Source organism: Ammospiza nelsoni, chromosome 5 (genome assembly GCF_027579445.1).
Source record: "Ammospiza nelsoni isolate bAmmNel1 chromosome 5, bAmmNel1.pri, whole genome shotgun sequence".
NCBI lineage: Eukaryota > Metazoa > Chordata > Aves > Passeriformes > Passerellidae > Ammospiza > Ammospiza nelsoni.
This window is the reverse complement of record NC_080637.1, coordinates 39,543,228-39,559,376: the sequence shown is the minus strand read 5'-3', so window position 1 is coordinate 39,559,376 and position 16,149 is coordinate 39,543,228. Positions and strand designations below refer to the sequence as shown.

Below are 16,149 nucleotides of genomic sequence, written 5' to 3'. Positions count from 1 at the left end.
AATGTTATGTAAAAAGCTCCTTTACAATACCTTCTCAAGAAGACATCTTTTTATTGTTAATGTTTTAAAGTCAAACTAGAAACAAAAAACTACATCCCTAATGTCCAAATTTTTAGGCAAGTGTTTGTGTTTTAATTGTGAAACTGTGAAGAGTGTTTAAATAATGCTGTAAAATTTCACCAAGATATAATTATTTTCTATCTTGAAAACTTAGCTACATTTTATGGTCTTGGTCTTACAATTTCCCAGGTAGTTTAGCCTAGGACATTGCCATTGGGCAGTTATTTTATTTGTGCACTTTATGTGAATATTTTCATTTTCATTAACATGCATATGAAAATCACATCTTTTTATAACTAATTTTTATTGTCTTTTTACCTGCTTTACTAATTGCTTCCTGCTGATAATACAGAAGGAGTCTGAAGAAGGCAGTTGGGCTCAGGTATGATTTTTCATGTGACTTTTTAAAATTGAATGTTGATAATAATGTAATTGGGCACATCAATATGCATAGTGGAATATAATATTGTGACAGTATTTCAATGACTGAACTATGATTTACATATTTTAGAGTTCATATTTTAGAGAATATATTCTCTGGACAGTTTTTTTAGGTAAAGCAAAAATAGGTACATATGTCGTGAATATTTTTCACAAAAGAAATTACTACATTCCAGGGACATATTCTATCTCCCATCTAAAGCTGTGTTAAGAGTTTTAGAGAGTAAGCATTTTCCTCATTTTTCAGAATAGGACAGTAAGATATGCCATGAATTTGAGAGCTAACTTTTCTAAAAATCACACCAAATTTTTTTTAGAACAATTGTATAAATCACACCCAAGTTATCAGCCTACAAATACTGCCATATATTTTATTTAAAACTGCCAATTAGCTACATTTTTAAACTTTTTCTCTCTAATATATGCACACTTACACGATCTTGCTGTCTTTACTGATGACATTCCTTTTCTCTTCAAAATCTTACAAGAATGAGATGTAAGGGGAGTATATTTTCCCTCATAGATAATATATCCATCCACCATTAATTGTGTTATTCATTTATTTATGACATTAAAAAATAAACCAAAGACATAGTTAGGCTTGAAAATGATTCTGAGCATGATCCTGTTTAGTTAGTATAAATTTTGCAATTTGTTAGTTTTCTATTTTGTCATACAAAATAACTAACAAAAGTGAGATGTTAAAATCTATTTTGCATCTTAATAGGGAAGCTCATATAAAAATAGCTCCATATGCATGGCTTTTTCATGTAGTCCCTTCCTCACCCTAGTGAAATTTTAGCTGAACAATGAAGCCTGGGTACAAGTTTCTAGGAGGAGCCTAGTTTGCTTCTATCTCGATTAATTTCTTGAGCTCTACATTTGATGGATTTAGGTTTAAACTGTTCACAGCTGAAAATATCTCATCTAAATGTAAGCCTGAGGGCCAAACAAATTAACTTTTACTCTCTAAAGGATTTCAGGTGTGTATCTATGAAGTGTCATTGGCTATTTATGAAATTCTTCTCCCCACAAACAGAAACAAGCCTTAGTGGATTACCTGGAGCCATGTTTGTATTACCAGTTAACGGTTCAGGGTTTGCCTGGCATAAATATTCTAGAAGGTCGATTTAAAGCAAGTAGGATTATGAAATACACATATTTTGATTGTGTAACAAATCTGCTTGCATTTAAAACACAAAATTGAAAAAATTCCTTAAAACTTACATAAGAAAACAAGATACAACAGGCAAAACTGCTGTCTGTAACAAATATCTCACAGTGGTTTTTCCCTTTTCCAGTGTTAAAGCAAAGTAAAACCAGAATTGCTGATTTTTTTTAGACGTAAATTTTTTTCCAACATAATTTTTTTCTTTGAGACATATTTTGCTTTCAGTCTGTGGTGCAGTCTTGAACAAACTCAGGAATTTTTCCCCCTCTCCGTTTTCCTCTCTCTGTAGACCCTGGCTTACGGTGACATGAACCATGAGTGGATAGGTAACGAATGGCTGCCCAGCCTGGGCTTACCTCAGTACCGGAGTTATTTCATGGAATGCTTGGTAGATGCGAGGATGTTGGACCACCTGACAAAGAAAGATCTGCGCGTGCACCTCAAAATGGTGGACAGTTTCCATCGGTACGTGGGCATAAAAACTACAACCGTAAAAATGCTTTTGAGTCTGTTCTAGTGCTCAGTGCTGCTCGGAATAAAACCACTTTCTGTTTTATTGAGGAAAAACATACAGAAAAGAGAGGGCTGACTGTCAGAAATCTGAATTCAGAGAGATTCCTTTAGTAATAGCAACCACATTGCAATTATGTCTCTAAAAACCAAGATACTGGTACAGATAAATTTTGTAACGAGCAGGGAACCATTAATATGTCAATTGACTCTAGACAATACAGAAACAGTAATAATTTGAGTGGTGTGAAGTATCAGAAAGTGCTAGGCTAAGCTTCAAAGCCCTGAGATCTCATAATAATGAAAAGCTATTGTGTGTAGCACATAAAAGCTGTTAACAATACAAGCAATTTGACAGTTGTTGGGTTACCTAGGGATATAGCTAGGAAGATAAATTGGAAATATGGAAATAAAGGCATTTAAACTTTAGGGAGAATGAGGTTTATGTGACAAGAAGTGGATTTCTTTTTAATATAATGTCTGATTTGTCACTTTTTAAAAGCCTGATTTGACAAAACATTTCACGGCTCACAAGGGCTGACCTTTTCAGATCTTTTACCTCTTTTAATGCTTTGGGTTTCTTATGCTAAAAGAGTTATTCAAACATACTCATTTTGTTTTTTCCCATTTCATTCCTGAAGTCTGTGGAGTTTTTTTACCCTCTGTTTTCAAGATTTCGTACATGGGTACTATGAAACACTTCATGTGAATTTCAGGAAATACATCCTACATATGTTCCCATCTTCAAAATTATCTTTATTAACTCTGTAAATGTTTCTCTTTAAATAACAGAACAAGCTTGCAATATGGAATCATGTGTTTAAAGAGGTTGAATTATGATAGAAAAGAACTGGAAAAGCGAAGAGAAATGAGTCAGCATGAAATAAAAGGTGATAGTTCCTGGGAATGAATACTGGGAATGTTTCTTCTTTTGAAGCTTGACACTGTTAACCCATTGTCATGCCATTTAAGCAAAGCATTTAAGCATGTGCTTTAAGCAAAACTAACATAAGTCCATTTTTTTTCAGAACAAATCCTAAATTAAATTTGGCACAGTTAAGTACTTTGCTGAATCGGGGCTGCAATTCTGAATGGTGGTTTCACACATACATTTTGCTAAATTGAGTTTTGGATATGGATCTTATCTGAACCTTTTTCAGGCTCAGAAGCACAAGGCCAAACGGTGTGCAGCTCAGTGGGATGTGCTGGGGGCAACGCTAAAAAATGGGAGCACTCAGGACCCTATGCCCCAGCTTTTGAAAACCTTTGCCTTTAATTACTTATGTCAAAATGTATCATAGAAAATGCTGCTTGGAGGGTTGACCACTGAGGCAGTTGATTGGTGCATAAGAATAGTTCCGAACAAAACTGGCCTTATTAGAAGATTTCGCAGCTGATTCTGAAGATTTTTTTTTTCTGTGTAAAGCTCTCTAGAGCAGTTGCAGCTCACTGCATGGTCCTTTTTATATATAACAATTAGGCTGGCTGGGTTTTTTTCAACTATCAGAAATGAATCCTTTGATTCCTTTGAGCTTTTCCAGCTCTAGTGACTACAGCAGTTAGCACTTCTCAAGGACAATGCTGATGAGAAGAGCTAAATAAAAAAAGTTGTGCATTTGTTCAAGGCACATCATGGCATGCACTAATGCAAAGACTTTGCCTTGGACATGCAGGATCAGTGCCAGTCAGCCCAAGTAGGTCTAGCTGGAGACAGACATAGGGAATTGGGTGTTGGTCTCAAATTCTAGTGTGGCTTCAGTGCTAGTGGCTTCAGTTCCTTCTGGAACAAGGGTAATAATGACCATCATGCATTGGTCAGTTATTCATGGTCCCAGGTGGGATTTGGTCTCTGCCTGCCACTGTGTTTCAGCTGATCCAGACCCCAAAAAGCGAGATGCTCTCAGCCAGACAATGGAGAAATCCTGCTCCCAGAACAGCCACAGCAGCTGGACTTGTAAAGGTTCAGGAATAAGCTCATCACTTAGTAAAGAAAACTCAGTACTATGTTTCCCACTTATAACTCTAAAGATTAGTATAAGTAACTTTTTCCTTCACCTTACAGGTAGGGCAGGATACTTTTTCAGAATAGCTAAATCCTCAAAAACGGTTTCCTAGCTGGTTTTGTTGCCTTAGCTTTATAATTGGTATGGACTTAACAAATCTAGCAGCTTTCTGTACTAAAAATAGTTTGTCTCTGAAATAGTGAACTAATCTTTTACTTTATATTAGTATGTGATAGGCATGTTAGTATGTGATAGGTGCTGACACAACTCCCAAAATATTTAATACTCAACTCACATGTGAAGCCTTGAGGAATGGCTACTTCTCCAGTGCCTTTGCACTGTAAAATCTTGCCTGCAAATTGAAAAGGTCTATGTAGGAAGTGGGAAGAATTGCATTATGGAGATCCTTCCCCCCTGGAAGCACATTTCTCCTTTGGAAACATTATTACTTGAAGATAATTAATCACATAGAGTTTTTCAATAGAGCACACTAAAGCTCCATGAATAGTGCTGGCATTCCTCATGAATGAAATAAAGCAGTAAGTCATCCACAGTGCATGCACAGCTACACACATGCACCTGTACAATTTGGAAGTTCTCAAGGTATCAGGAGCCTGACCTGGTGTTATGTCCTTACAGATGTGCTGGTATGGAGCAATGATCGAGTCATACGCTGGATACAAGCCATTGGCCTCCGAGAATATGCAAATAATATTCTAGAAAGTGGCGTACATGGTTCACTTATAGCACTGGATGAAAATTTTGACTACAGCAGTTTAGCTTTATTATTACAGATTCCAACACAAAACACACAGGTAAATTTGCTTATGCTACTTCTGGTTAATCTGTGTCCATTATTACCTTTTATTCATCTTCAACCATTTTAATTGTTTACTTTGGTATCTCTAGGCACGGCAGATCCTTGAGAGAGAATACAACAACCTTTTAGCACTAGGAACTGAAAGACGACTTGAGGAAGTAATTAATTTTATTTTCAGTATTTATAAAATATCATAGTAAAACATTAACATTAAATTGAATGCATGAAGACATGTTAATTTTCACATTGTTAAAGAGAGTCAGTTACAGCTTAAAAAAATTAGAAATACCCATCAAGGTTTTTAAAGTAACTTCAGCTTGGCTACATATTTGTATCATCTTGGATGCTAAATTTGACACTGCACTCTTACCTTAAGATGAAAATTTTCCAAAAAGGAAACATGCAAAATGGAGTGGAAGTTTTGCTGGCCAGAGCAGGTGGTGGGGGATGTGTGTGGGTGGGATGCCTGTGCAGTCTATTCTTTAGAACACTTACACCTTTTTTAAAAATAAAGAAAATAAGTAGAATTTTCAGTTTGTTCTTTATTGCTTTTTTTCTTCAAATTTCTTCAAAGTTGACCAATATTAATAGAATGGGATTTGGGGCAGTTATCTGGGAAGAGGAATCTCAAATCCAACTATGGAAATTATTTATCTTAACATAAGAGTCCAGTGCAAAAATGTTTAAGTCTTGGACTTCGGCACATAAAGAGAAATAATACTTTTAAGGATTTGCTGAAAATGTCAGATGCCTATGAATTCTGTGCATGCACATGAATGTTTAATCGTTTTTTAGTACTTTATGTAAGCTTCCTAATGCAGTAATAAATCACTTTCTGTCACTGTGTAAGAAAGTTCTATAGAGGTGACACTAAACCCCTTGACTATATCGAGCCAAAGATTTAAGAAGAGTTTTCCACCCCAGCATTTAATATTTCTCAAGCTTTTACTTTTACCAGCATGTCTCAAACACATTACAGTGACCGGATGCAGTGCAGCAGGGCAGGGTAGTTGTTATGGAACACATTTGACAGTGGCAGAGGTAGCACACAGCAGGATGGTAAATCAGAAAGCTTTGTTTTGCTTTATCAAACACAACTCCGTTGACAGAGCGATGACAAGAACTTCAGGCGTGGCCCGTCCTGGCGACGGCAGTTCCCGCCGCGCGAGGTCCATGGGATCAGCATGATGCCGGGCGCGTCGGAAACGCTGCCCGCCGGATTCCGGCTCACCACCACATCCGGCCAGTCGCGGAAGATGGCCAGTGACGGTACGAACTCATCCCTGCACTTCCTCTTGGAAAGCACCAGGCTTGTCCCAGCATGCCAAGTTGACTTTTAAAGCATGTCTGTCTCGCACCAGAACGACTGTGTTCGTTTAACTAGGGTGAACCGAGTCTGGGAGAGTTGAATTAGGGAATGGAAAAGCACTGACTTGGCATATTATTGATTTTTTCAGGTTTGCTTCAGACAAACAGTGTTTATTTAAAACACAAAAAAATTCTGATCTCACTATCCTACAGCTGTAAAGGAAACAATCAGAAAGATTGGAATTAATTTACTAACTTTCAACTGAGACTGAATATAATATCTAAGCAAATTTTTCATCCTATTAGCCTCTCTCGCAGGTGGAGTGATTTAGAGAACGCAATTAGAAAGGGCTATCACCTTTATTTTCCTATCTTACTTTCAAATTAAATAGCTTACCCTTGACCATCAAATAACTGAAGTTGCTAACAGTCACCAGCAGATGAGTAGTTAGCAAATGCTGAAATTCAGGCACTAATTGAGTTACTATATACTAGTCCTAATTTTCTCTGGAAATCTTTTGATTTCCAAAAGATGCACAAACTCAGAAATGAGTGGAAAATTACCAAGCAGATCATAATTAAAAAGTAAATAAAATTTAAAAATCATTGTAAGAGAACAGGCAGAGGAAAGAAATCCCATCACAGCTATTTCTTCAGGTTTATGGAAGATAAAGCCAAGTATACCTGCATGAAGTTCTGAGAAATATTAGTACAAAAACTGCCCTATTTAAAATACTGCCATTTATTTAATCATGACAGGATTCAGTCTACAAATACTTATCTCAAACTTGTAGAGACCTGTAGATCACATCCTGTAACTTGATAATGAACTTGGTATGATAGTATTGCCACCTAAATTCCATTAAAGCCATCTAAATTCCATTAGAGTTTCTCACCCTTAAAAACAGTGCTTTATGGTTTCAGTTACACATGGAATAATTTACTGGTATCATCACTGAATGCCATTGACTCCTAGCTTCCATGGCATTTCCATTGCCCACATTACTGTAATATATAAGAACCCTATAAACATTAAGGGATTTCATCTTCTAGTCATGGTGTGATGTAGAAGATGATATTCTGCATTTTACAGATGTGGAACAAAAAGGCAAATCTGTAAAAGGCAATCTGCAAAAGGCAGATTTAGTGATTTACTTGAGGTCTTCCAGACAGTAATTCTTGATCCGTGTATACTGAACTCAGTAGACTTAAAGGGAAGTAATTTTGAAGACTTGTATCTTTATCCAGGATTTGGCTTCCTGTCTCTCAGCAGTAAGAATGCAATAGTATTTAAACAGCATGATAGGTAAGAGCATTAGGAATTACAACAAAATAAAGACAAAATTGAGTTTTAAACTGTATTCCCTTTAGACAGATTCCAGCAGTACATCAGCCATGAAGAAGTGCTGAGTTTTGAACTAGATCATGCTCAGATCACATTAGAGAAAGCCACAGAGCAATTTAACAGCCACCCTTCCAGTGGTAAACAGATTGATATATTTTACTGATGATTCTAAAGAGGCTCTGGTTTGTTTCCTTTTTTTTTTCCTTCCCAATTTGCAGTTGCTTCATCACGACTGCAGAGGTTAGACAGCTCAACAGTTCGCACATACTCATGCTGACAAGGCCTAGCAAAGAAGCCAGCACTGAATTGTTGTGAGTATTCTGTAGGGGCCATCATGAAAGCTCTTTATGACCGCACTACACCCCACATTATCCAAGCACAAGCCAACATGGAGCAGAGGGGCTAAGGGCTCCCTAGGATGGTCATTTGGTCATATCAGCAGACTTTAACTCAGTCCACAGGATACTACCAACCATATTTTGGGAAGAAGGCAGAGGGAATGAACTTACTTTATGAGAACTTGGAAGAGTTTTCCTAGGAGCTGGAATGTGGGGGCAACACTACTAAGGCAGAAGATACTTACTTTTTTTTTTTTTTTTAATTAAAGCTATTGCTCAATTTAGAACAGCAGGTAGCTGCACAGACTTACCCATACTGAAAATCTTGAAAATTTATCTATTACAGAGATTCCTGCACTTCTCAAACCTTTCAGAACTGACAAAAATGGATTATCTGAGCTGGATGCAACTTTGGATCAAATTTAGTAGTGGAATTCATGTTTAATTTTTCACCGTATATCTTTTGAGTGGGGTTATGAATATCACAGAGTCACTTTTCCACAGTTCTGTGGGAATACAGTTTTCTATTTTATCCCAGCTTTTGGAAAAAATACACACATGATAAGTAGTTACATCAATATGGCACCATTTTATGCTAGTATTTTTTCACTAAAACAATTTCCATTTAGTTACTTGGGGAATTGCAAGGCAGCTGGAAAAAAATATTTGAATATCACCAAAACCTCATCAGACATCAAATATGCTTCAGTAGCTGTTGGATATTGTAGGCAAGGCATGCAAGGATCTGCAAGCAAGTTGCTGGTTTTTTGTTTTGATTCCCAAGACTGGGACAGACTTGGGGACGTCGAGATTTTACTAACTTTGTGTAAGTTCAAAAAATACTTAGCAATAGAAAACATTAACAGTGGGGAAAGTGGATTGCTCAGGATCCTCCTGATGACATGAGCCTTACTTCGAAAGATTGCAAGATATACAATCTTCCTCTTAGTAAAAATGGGACCTTGTGAGCCACTCCTGAAGAATAAACTTGCAGGCAGGGTGTGATTATTTGTTGGTTTGGTTTGGTTTTTCTGAAAAAGCAACGTTTAGTAGCTGAATCTACAAAGATGATGATGAAGCACATAAACTATAGAAATGTTTTTATGTGTATGCACGTATAGATTGAAGCATGGTATTGCATCATAAGCCAGTGACAGGACTCTCACAGGGTTCAGTGGTGACAGAAATGGAAGGCAGAGATATGAACCTTTTCTCCTATGAGCTTCAGAGTCACAATGTTGGAAGCAGTTAAGGATGACCAAGAAGTTCTCTTAGGCCAACAGTAATGGGCCAGGCACTTAAGGTGAAGTTTGAAGAGTGCAATAAAAGCAGAAATGGAAAACTGACGCACTAATAAAAATTAATTTATGATTATTCAAACCATTTACTCCCACTATATTAAAAATATCTAAAAAGTAGCAAAGCACAAACAAAAGTAAAGTAGCAGACTTTTCTAGCACTATATATGTATGGAAGGTATGTATTTTGAGCAAAAAGGTGTGTATATAAAGTTATACAAGCTATACAACTTCACTTCAATTTCTATTGGGGTATTAGTAGTGTTTCAAGTATGTATCACATCAGTACTTGCTTGAGTGGTCTATAAGGATATCAAATTTGCATCTACATGCAAATTTACATCTACATGTAAAGTCTAATACATTAGGTTAACTGACAATAATATACTAGTATTTCTCTTCTCACTTAACCATGTACTCCTTTTAGAGAAGGAACAAGATTATGTGAACTAGAACTTTTTTATATGCACTTACTATAAAGGCAACTTCAAAATGCTATGCAGGTAATAAACCAAAAAGCAAGTTCAAGTAATTTTGATCCCAGTACATTATATTGAAAATCAAACCAACATCCCACCCCTCTACCTCCCCCCAAAAAACAACCATGCAGGGAAAATATTTCCTTCACTATTATATCAAACTTGAAAATTTAAACAAATTGCCTACAGCTCAAGAATGACAGAAACATATTTATCATAAACGGAAACTGCCCATAGAGGGAGGTAACGGACTGAAGGGCAACAGAGGAGTTTTCAGAATTTTGTCAGCACAGTTCCCGACTAACAGTTTCTTCATGGAAGGAGCTGATTGATACTTGGACAAAAGGGAAGATTATTCATTACAACATACCTCCTGAAATTTTCCAGATCCATATTAGACAGAGACCCAGGCTTTTGTAACACTTCACCTAGACTACATCAGCAGGTGTATTATCTGCTGTATTATCTCTGGTGAATTATCTGCATGAACAGAAGTAGGAACTAAGCAGCAGAGGGGAGGGATAGCTGGATGAGTTACCACACAATAGCAAGATAAGGGAGTTTTCCATGTAGTAAAGGAGAACATGCCTAGAAAAAGCAGGCCTAAAAGAAAGCAGCAAACAGACTGCACATGGAACAAATGCAGATGGCCTGTGATTACAGCAGGCTGCAGATTCTTGCATTCTGCTACTCTTATGAGAGTAAGAGACATTCTCTTACAGAGACTGTCAAAGGCTTGTCCACACAGTTCATGCCAACATCAGTTTGGTACAACTTTGCAGTGTCTGTATAGTCTATGTTCACAGCAGCTGTGCCCTGTTCACATGCTTTCAAACTGCATTTCAGGTGGGTTTTTTTTGAATATTTGTTGAAACCATAATGAGCTGCCAGAAACCATGTGCAGCCATTCTCAGAACAGTTACATGACCTTACTCTGCACAAGCCTGTTTTAGTGCACTTGGTATCAGAAATTTAAGAACAATTAAGGCTGCTGGTGCTGGCCATTTAATGTTACAAAGAAATGTACTACAGAGCACATGAGACCCATCAAGCTTTCTGCTGTGGTGCTAGATGTGGTGGCCCGGCTGAGCAGCTGCAATGTCTTTACACAGGCAGTGGACTTGGCACTCACATAATCCAAGCTGTCCCAACACTTTTAACTTCTAAAACACTTGTCATTGCCAAGTCAGAAGTGTCATTCAGGAGAGATTTCTTGCCCCAGGCTGGAACAATAGAACATACTACTTCCACTTTTATTCTAATGAAATACTAAAGGAGACTTGGCAAAATCAGTTAAGTACTTTACCAATGAAGGGTCTGAAAAAAGGATTTGTAAAGACAAATGGAGAAGCAGCGTTCCAAAAATATGTAAATGATAACTGGAAGCAGCTAGTCCATAGCAAAGAAACCATCAGGATGATAAAGGTAAATGCTGTCAAGCTGCAGTGAACTAGGAAGAAGAGCCACAAAGGACATCAGCAATGTCTGTACGCTGAAAATGTGTTTCACATTGTGCCAAACAGGCAAAGGTCTCCAGATACAGGAAACTAACCCCAGTGCTGCACGAAAACAGCAGGAAAACAACTGTAAAATGAACATAAGCAACAGTCTGTGTTGACTGAGGACAATTAGTAAAATATTAAAATGAATTATTAGTAATTTTATGTTGCAGATCTAAAATTAAACAAACGCATGCCTCCCACACATACTTGAAATCCATATTTTAGTAACTTAGTTACTAAACTACTTATGGTATATTTTCTGTTGTCATTGAACTTTAGACTGAAATAGAATCATAAAATCTTGCTAATTAATATTTGTTTGTTTTTTTTTCTTAGATGCCATCTCTTTCTTCTACTTTACCTGAAGTGCACTACCACTACTTAGGAAAAGAGCATTAAAACTCTCTGCAAGAACAGGTTAATAAGGAAGAGAACACATAATGTTTATCATCCAAACAGATATGATGTTCCTTTCATGTATTGATTAGTTTAAAACATGAATGAAAAATACCTAAATTACTGAAACAAAAAAAAAAGAAAAAACAATCTCCCCCTTTTCTCTCAGCATCTCTGTCATCAAAAATTTGACAGTAGTGCACATCCAAAGCTTTTATCAAATGAAGCCACTCATCTTTACATTGTTACATCTGTTTTATTGTAAAATATTAGACATTTACGTATTTACTGTGTATGTATTTCTTTTAAAATGTGTAAGTCTGATGTAAATGGATATAAATATGATTTTTTAAAAATGAAATCTATGGTACATGGGGTCTCAGTGCAAACATTTGACAATACAGTGTCAATAATACTGTTTGTATCTTTCCATTCCACCATTTTTACAGTTTTTGGATTGTAACAGTCAAATTAATATGTTTAGCAGAGTTAGAAGCTTCAACATGTTCCTACTGAGAAAAATCTGTCAATATTTAAAGCTGAACACCTGCCTCTGATGATGTATAATAGAATGACATAACCTGGAACTGAAGCCAAAATGGACCTCTAAAGAAAAAATGGAAATGTTAGATACCTACAGAGAAGCACCATGATGGCTCACCTCTTAAAAACAAACACATAAATCCAGAAGAACTATTTATAAAAAAATAAAAAGCAATTTAATAAAACATGATTTGTACAAAAAAACCAAAAACTTTCTTCTACGTTACCTGCGGACCAAGAAGAATCTTGCTTTACCAAGAGCCACCTTTTTGTTCCAGGATCTTCAAACACCAGCCAGCATTGGAAAAGTAAATCTAGTATTTGCATAGAGTCAGATTCTTCTTTCCAGATATATTCAGCAAAGAAAAGGAAAGAAAAAAGAAGCCAACCCCCACCATTTCTTCATTCTAACAGGGCATTAGACAGACTCCTGTCTAATGTTATGCTTTTAGCCAAGATGGCCTTGCTGAGACTTCACAAAAGTCAGTTTTATCAGAGGAAATAACTGAAAGACAGAGTGATTAATATATAGTGTATAAAAGTTTAGAAGAGCAACTATTACCTGCTGTGGCTTTATTTGGTGGTGTTATTGTTGTTTATTCTTTGTTTAAATGGGAAGTTTCAAAGTAAGACCTACTTAATAGTCATTTACCTATTTGCTATTTTTCAGCTGCTTGATCTTAGCTCAAGACCTGTCTTTTAGTTATTTCTTTTAGCAGTTTGATCTGCAATGTTTGCACGTACATTAACATTTGTTTTGTCTATTTTTATTTGGCAAACTTCGGTCAATCAGATGGTGAAAGATTTTTCTCCCCCAATGTCAATAAAAAAGAGAATTCAGTGCTATTTGTGTTCATTAGTCTGTTACGTTTGGTATGTAGTAGCATTAAGTTTGGAAACCAGATGCTTCTCACAGCTACGCATAAGAACATTTTGGGACTAACAGGGATGAGTTAGGATGAGAATCTGCCACGAGAGGGAGCACAGATCTTGCTGATGGGTGCAAAGTGCTGGCAGGGGTAAGCACACAACTGTAGAAATTTGGGGCTCTTGTACACACAGTTCCTTGGGCTTGACCAACATTATTCTCCTCCCTCAGCCTCCTTCTGGATTATTTTAGGGCAGAATATCACAAATTAAAGCAATGCAAACACTGTCACTATCAGTGGCAGCAATATCATGTAAATTCACATTACCTCAAACACCAGCTCTTGTTTTACAAAATTCCTTTTGCAGCCAACACTAAAACTTAGGGGGCAAAGGGGAATGAAATGTGTTGGGGAAAAGAATGAGCCGGATTTTATGACCAGAGTGAAAGTTGTCTGTCCCAGAAATTATATATTTCACAGTGGAAGAAAACAGACTAGAAGAATTTAAAATAGTATTATTGTGACTTCAGTTTTGATTTAGGATAACACATCAAGCCTCCTAATTCATCGCTGTCTCCCTCACACAAGCTGAAGCTCTACCCTCTACAGCTAGAAACAGCAGTTATGCTAACTGTTGCCTACTTGGCTCCAACCCTTTCAGTACACTGAGAATAACTACTACATGTGCCTCTTCCAGCCAAAACTCAGCAACTCAGTGACCCTTCAAATCTACTCTCTTGCTGCTTCTCTCTGAAAACAAATTTTGGAAAATCACTGCTGTCCTACCACTTGTTTCTTGTTCTTGATGGTACACCCAGGTTGCTGGGCAGCAGCAGAGCCATGTATAAGAGTAACTACTCCTTCTCCCTTTCTTGAGCTAAGCTAAGACAAAGCATTCTGCAATTGCAGGTCCTCAGCAAAAAGCTCTTTTGGAAAACAAAAGTAATGGCCATTAAACAATGATTTCTCCATACTGTATTGCTGCAATAAGGTGCCTTTCTTTGTCTAGGTTTTCTGAATACTGATGTATGAGACATTTGACATTTCTGGAATTCTCCACATTACCAGCATGGCAGTAATAGTGAGCACACCTGAATGCTCTGTCCTCTTTTAAAATACAAGTCTTGATCTGAAATCACTTCTACCAAAATAGAGAGAAAGAAAACAGACTTCCTCAGAAAACAGAAATTTTTACAAATATTTTTGTCATGGAGACACCTTAAGAATGTTACCTACCGAAGCTCTTTATGAGGAATTCTGAGGAAAGATAATTGTTTCTTACTAATATTAATGTAAGCACACAGCCCTTCAGAAAGGTAAGTGCATGCCTGAATATTAATAATGCTGTTGGGAATTTTGTGGGTTTTTTTCCACCTCCTTAAGAGACCCAAACTAGAAAGCAGTTTACTTTTCCTTACAAAAGGAGAAACTGGTGTAGGAGCATGAGTAATCATTGGGAAAATTATGCAAGATCTAGAAAATTAATTCTCTTCCCCTACATGCATTGCAAGATCTCTTGTAGAGATTTTCTGCTCTCACTAATTAGTTCCCCTCCCCTGCTCTTGCAATTATATGATGGCTGCAGCTGAGGTAAGGATAACAAACATACACAACAATGTCTCACCTTCAATTGTAAAAGTAGTGGCCACACACCTTGTGAATGTACCACAGTTTCTCTGTGATGACTCTTATAGTGTCTCACTGATTAAAAAAAAACACACCACTGACAACTCTCAAGAATTCCCTCTTGCTCTGTAACTGTTCAGCACAGGTTGCTAAGTTGTAGCATTGTGAAAAGCAAAAGGTCTCTGCAAGTCCAGTCCAGTATATCCATGGGCCTCCTGTAAAAGCCTTTGTGCTTGAATAATTCATCCAGAAGAAAATAATATCTTAAACTAACTGCCACTTCTATAAGAAGTACTTCACAAAACTTTAAGGACATCTCTGAAGAGCAAAATTATTCCCAGTTTTAAACCTCCAACCTGTATATTTAGCATATCTACCATAAAGCATCATTAGCCTTTATTCAGTGTTTGCATGTTTTATTCCCTGTTCAGATTGTGATTTTCAATGGAAGAGAATAGCTGAGAGGGAGGAGGGTGTCTTATGCAATGATTGGCAGGAAATAAGGACAGCACAGGCTCAAACTGGGCTGTTCCAACATGACTGTATGACCTGGTTCAACATGACTGGCCCAGCTGTCTGCAGTCCCTACTGAAAAACACATGGACATTTTATTCCGTTCTTATGTAACTGGTAGAGCTCACCAACACCAAAAAAGGGTCACAAGCACAAGGCACCACCAGGGTTTGGCTCATGTTAAGTGGAATCTATTACCTTTTAGGTCCTACATCAATCTGTTGCTTTATTTCATCACTTTACAGGGATATCATCCGTACCTCTATCCATCACTACATAACAGTATTTCTGGAACCTTTTGGGGACCTCTCTTTACACAACAACATCATCTGAATTTGTCTTATTACTTACTGATTTTTTCTCTGGTAAGCACTGATGAGTTTGAGCAACTTCTCTGCTTTTATACTTTCCTGGGAGCATCTACTTTTATAAGGACCTTCACATTTATTGTTCCATTAAATACCTACAGTTTGAGAAGTAATGTATGTCAAAAGTGTATCCTCCATCCCCTGGCTTGTTGAGAACCCTGTACCTGTCTGGAATGGCCTGTAAAGTCCAGAATGAGCTGCTTAGTATCCATATTTGCTAAATTTCTTGGTTATGTCTATCTCAGCCTAAAATGCTTAATTATGGCAGCAAAAGCACATTCTGGTGGTCCTCATCATAAGAGAGAAAAACCACAAAAAAAATTACCAGAAAGTGCAAAGGATAAATGCCTGCCTTTATTTAATATATATGGGGTTTTCTGAATATTACTGGGGACCAATCAGGATTTTCACTGCGGACAAATCAAGATTTGAAAGCCAGGAATTACTTATCATTTTACAAAAAAGACTCTTCAGAAAGTTGTTGAGTAAAAAATGTATAGAAATTTAATTTATGGCAGAAAGACTTTGGAAAAAAGAAAGAAAATTGAATCAAAAGAAC

The 16,149-nt window shown here is 36.9% G+C and overlaps 1 protein-coding gene across 14 annotated transcripts in view; it reads left to right on the top strand.

The window, feature by feature from the left end:
• PPFIA2 (PTPRF interacting protein alpha 2) overlaps window positions 1-13,060 on the top strand; it is a 293,070-nt gene extending 280,010 nt beyond the window's left edge. For 9 of the 14 annotated variants that reach the window (XM_059471816.1, XM_059471812.1, XM_059471814.1 and 6 more), the window contains 6 exons: window positions 413-442; window positions 1,962-2,137; window positions 2,975-3,072; window positions 4,825-5,000; window positions 5,095-5,163; window positions 6,115-6,345. In XM_059471816.1, coding sequence (XP_059327799.1) covers window positions 413-442; window positions 1,962-2,137; window positions 2,975-3,072; window positions 4,825-5,000; window positions 5,095-5,163; window positions 6,115-6,345 — 780 coding nt within the window. Of the gene's footprint in view, window positions 1-412; window positions 443-1,961; window positions 2,138-2,974; window positions 3,073-4,824; window positions 5,001-5,094; window positions 5,164-6,114; window positions 6,346-7,876; window positions 7,970-11,611 lie in introns of those variants that run through there. The other 5 variants (XM_059471825.1, XM_059471822.1, XM_059471811.1 and 2 more) reach the window with 1 other exon arrangement.
• The last annotated feature ends 3,089 nt before the right edge of the window (window positions 13,061-16,149 follow it).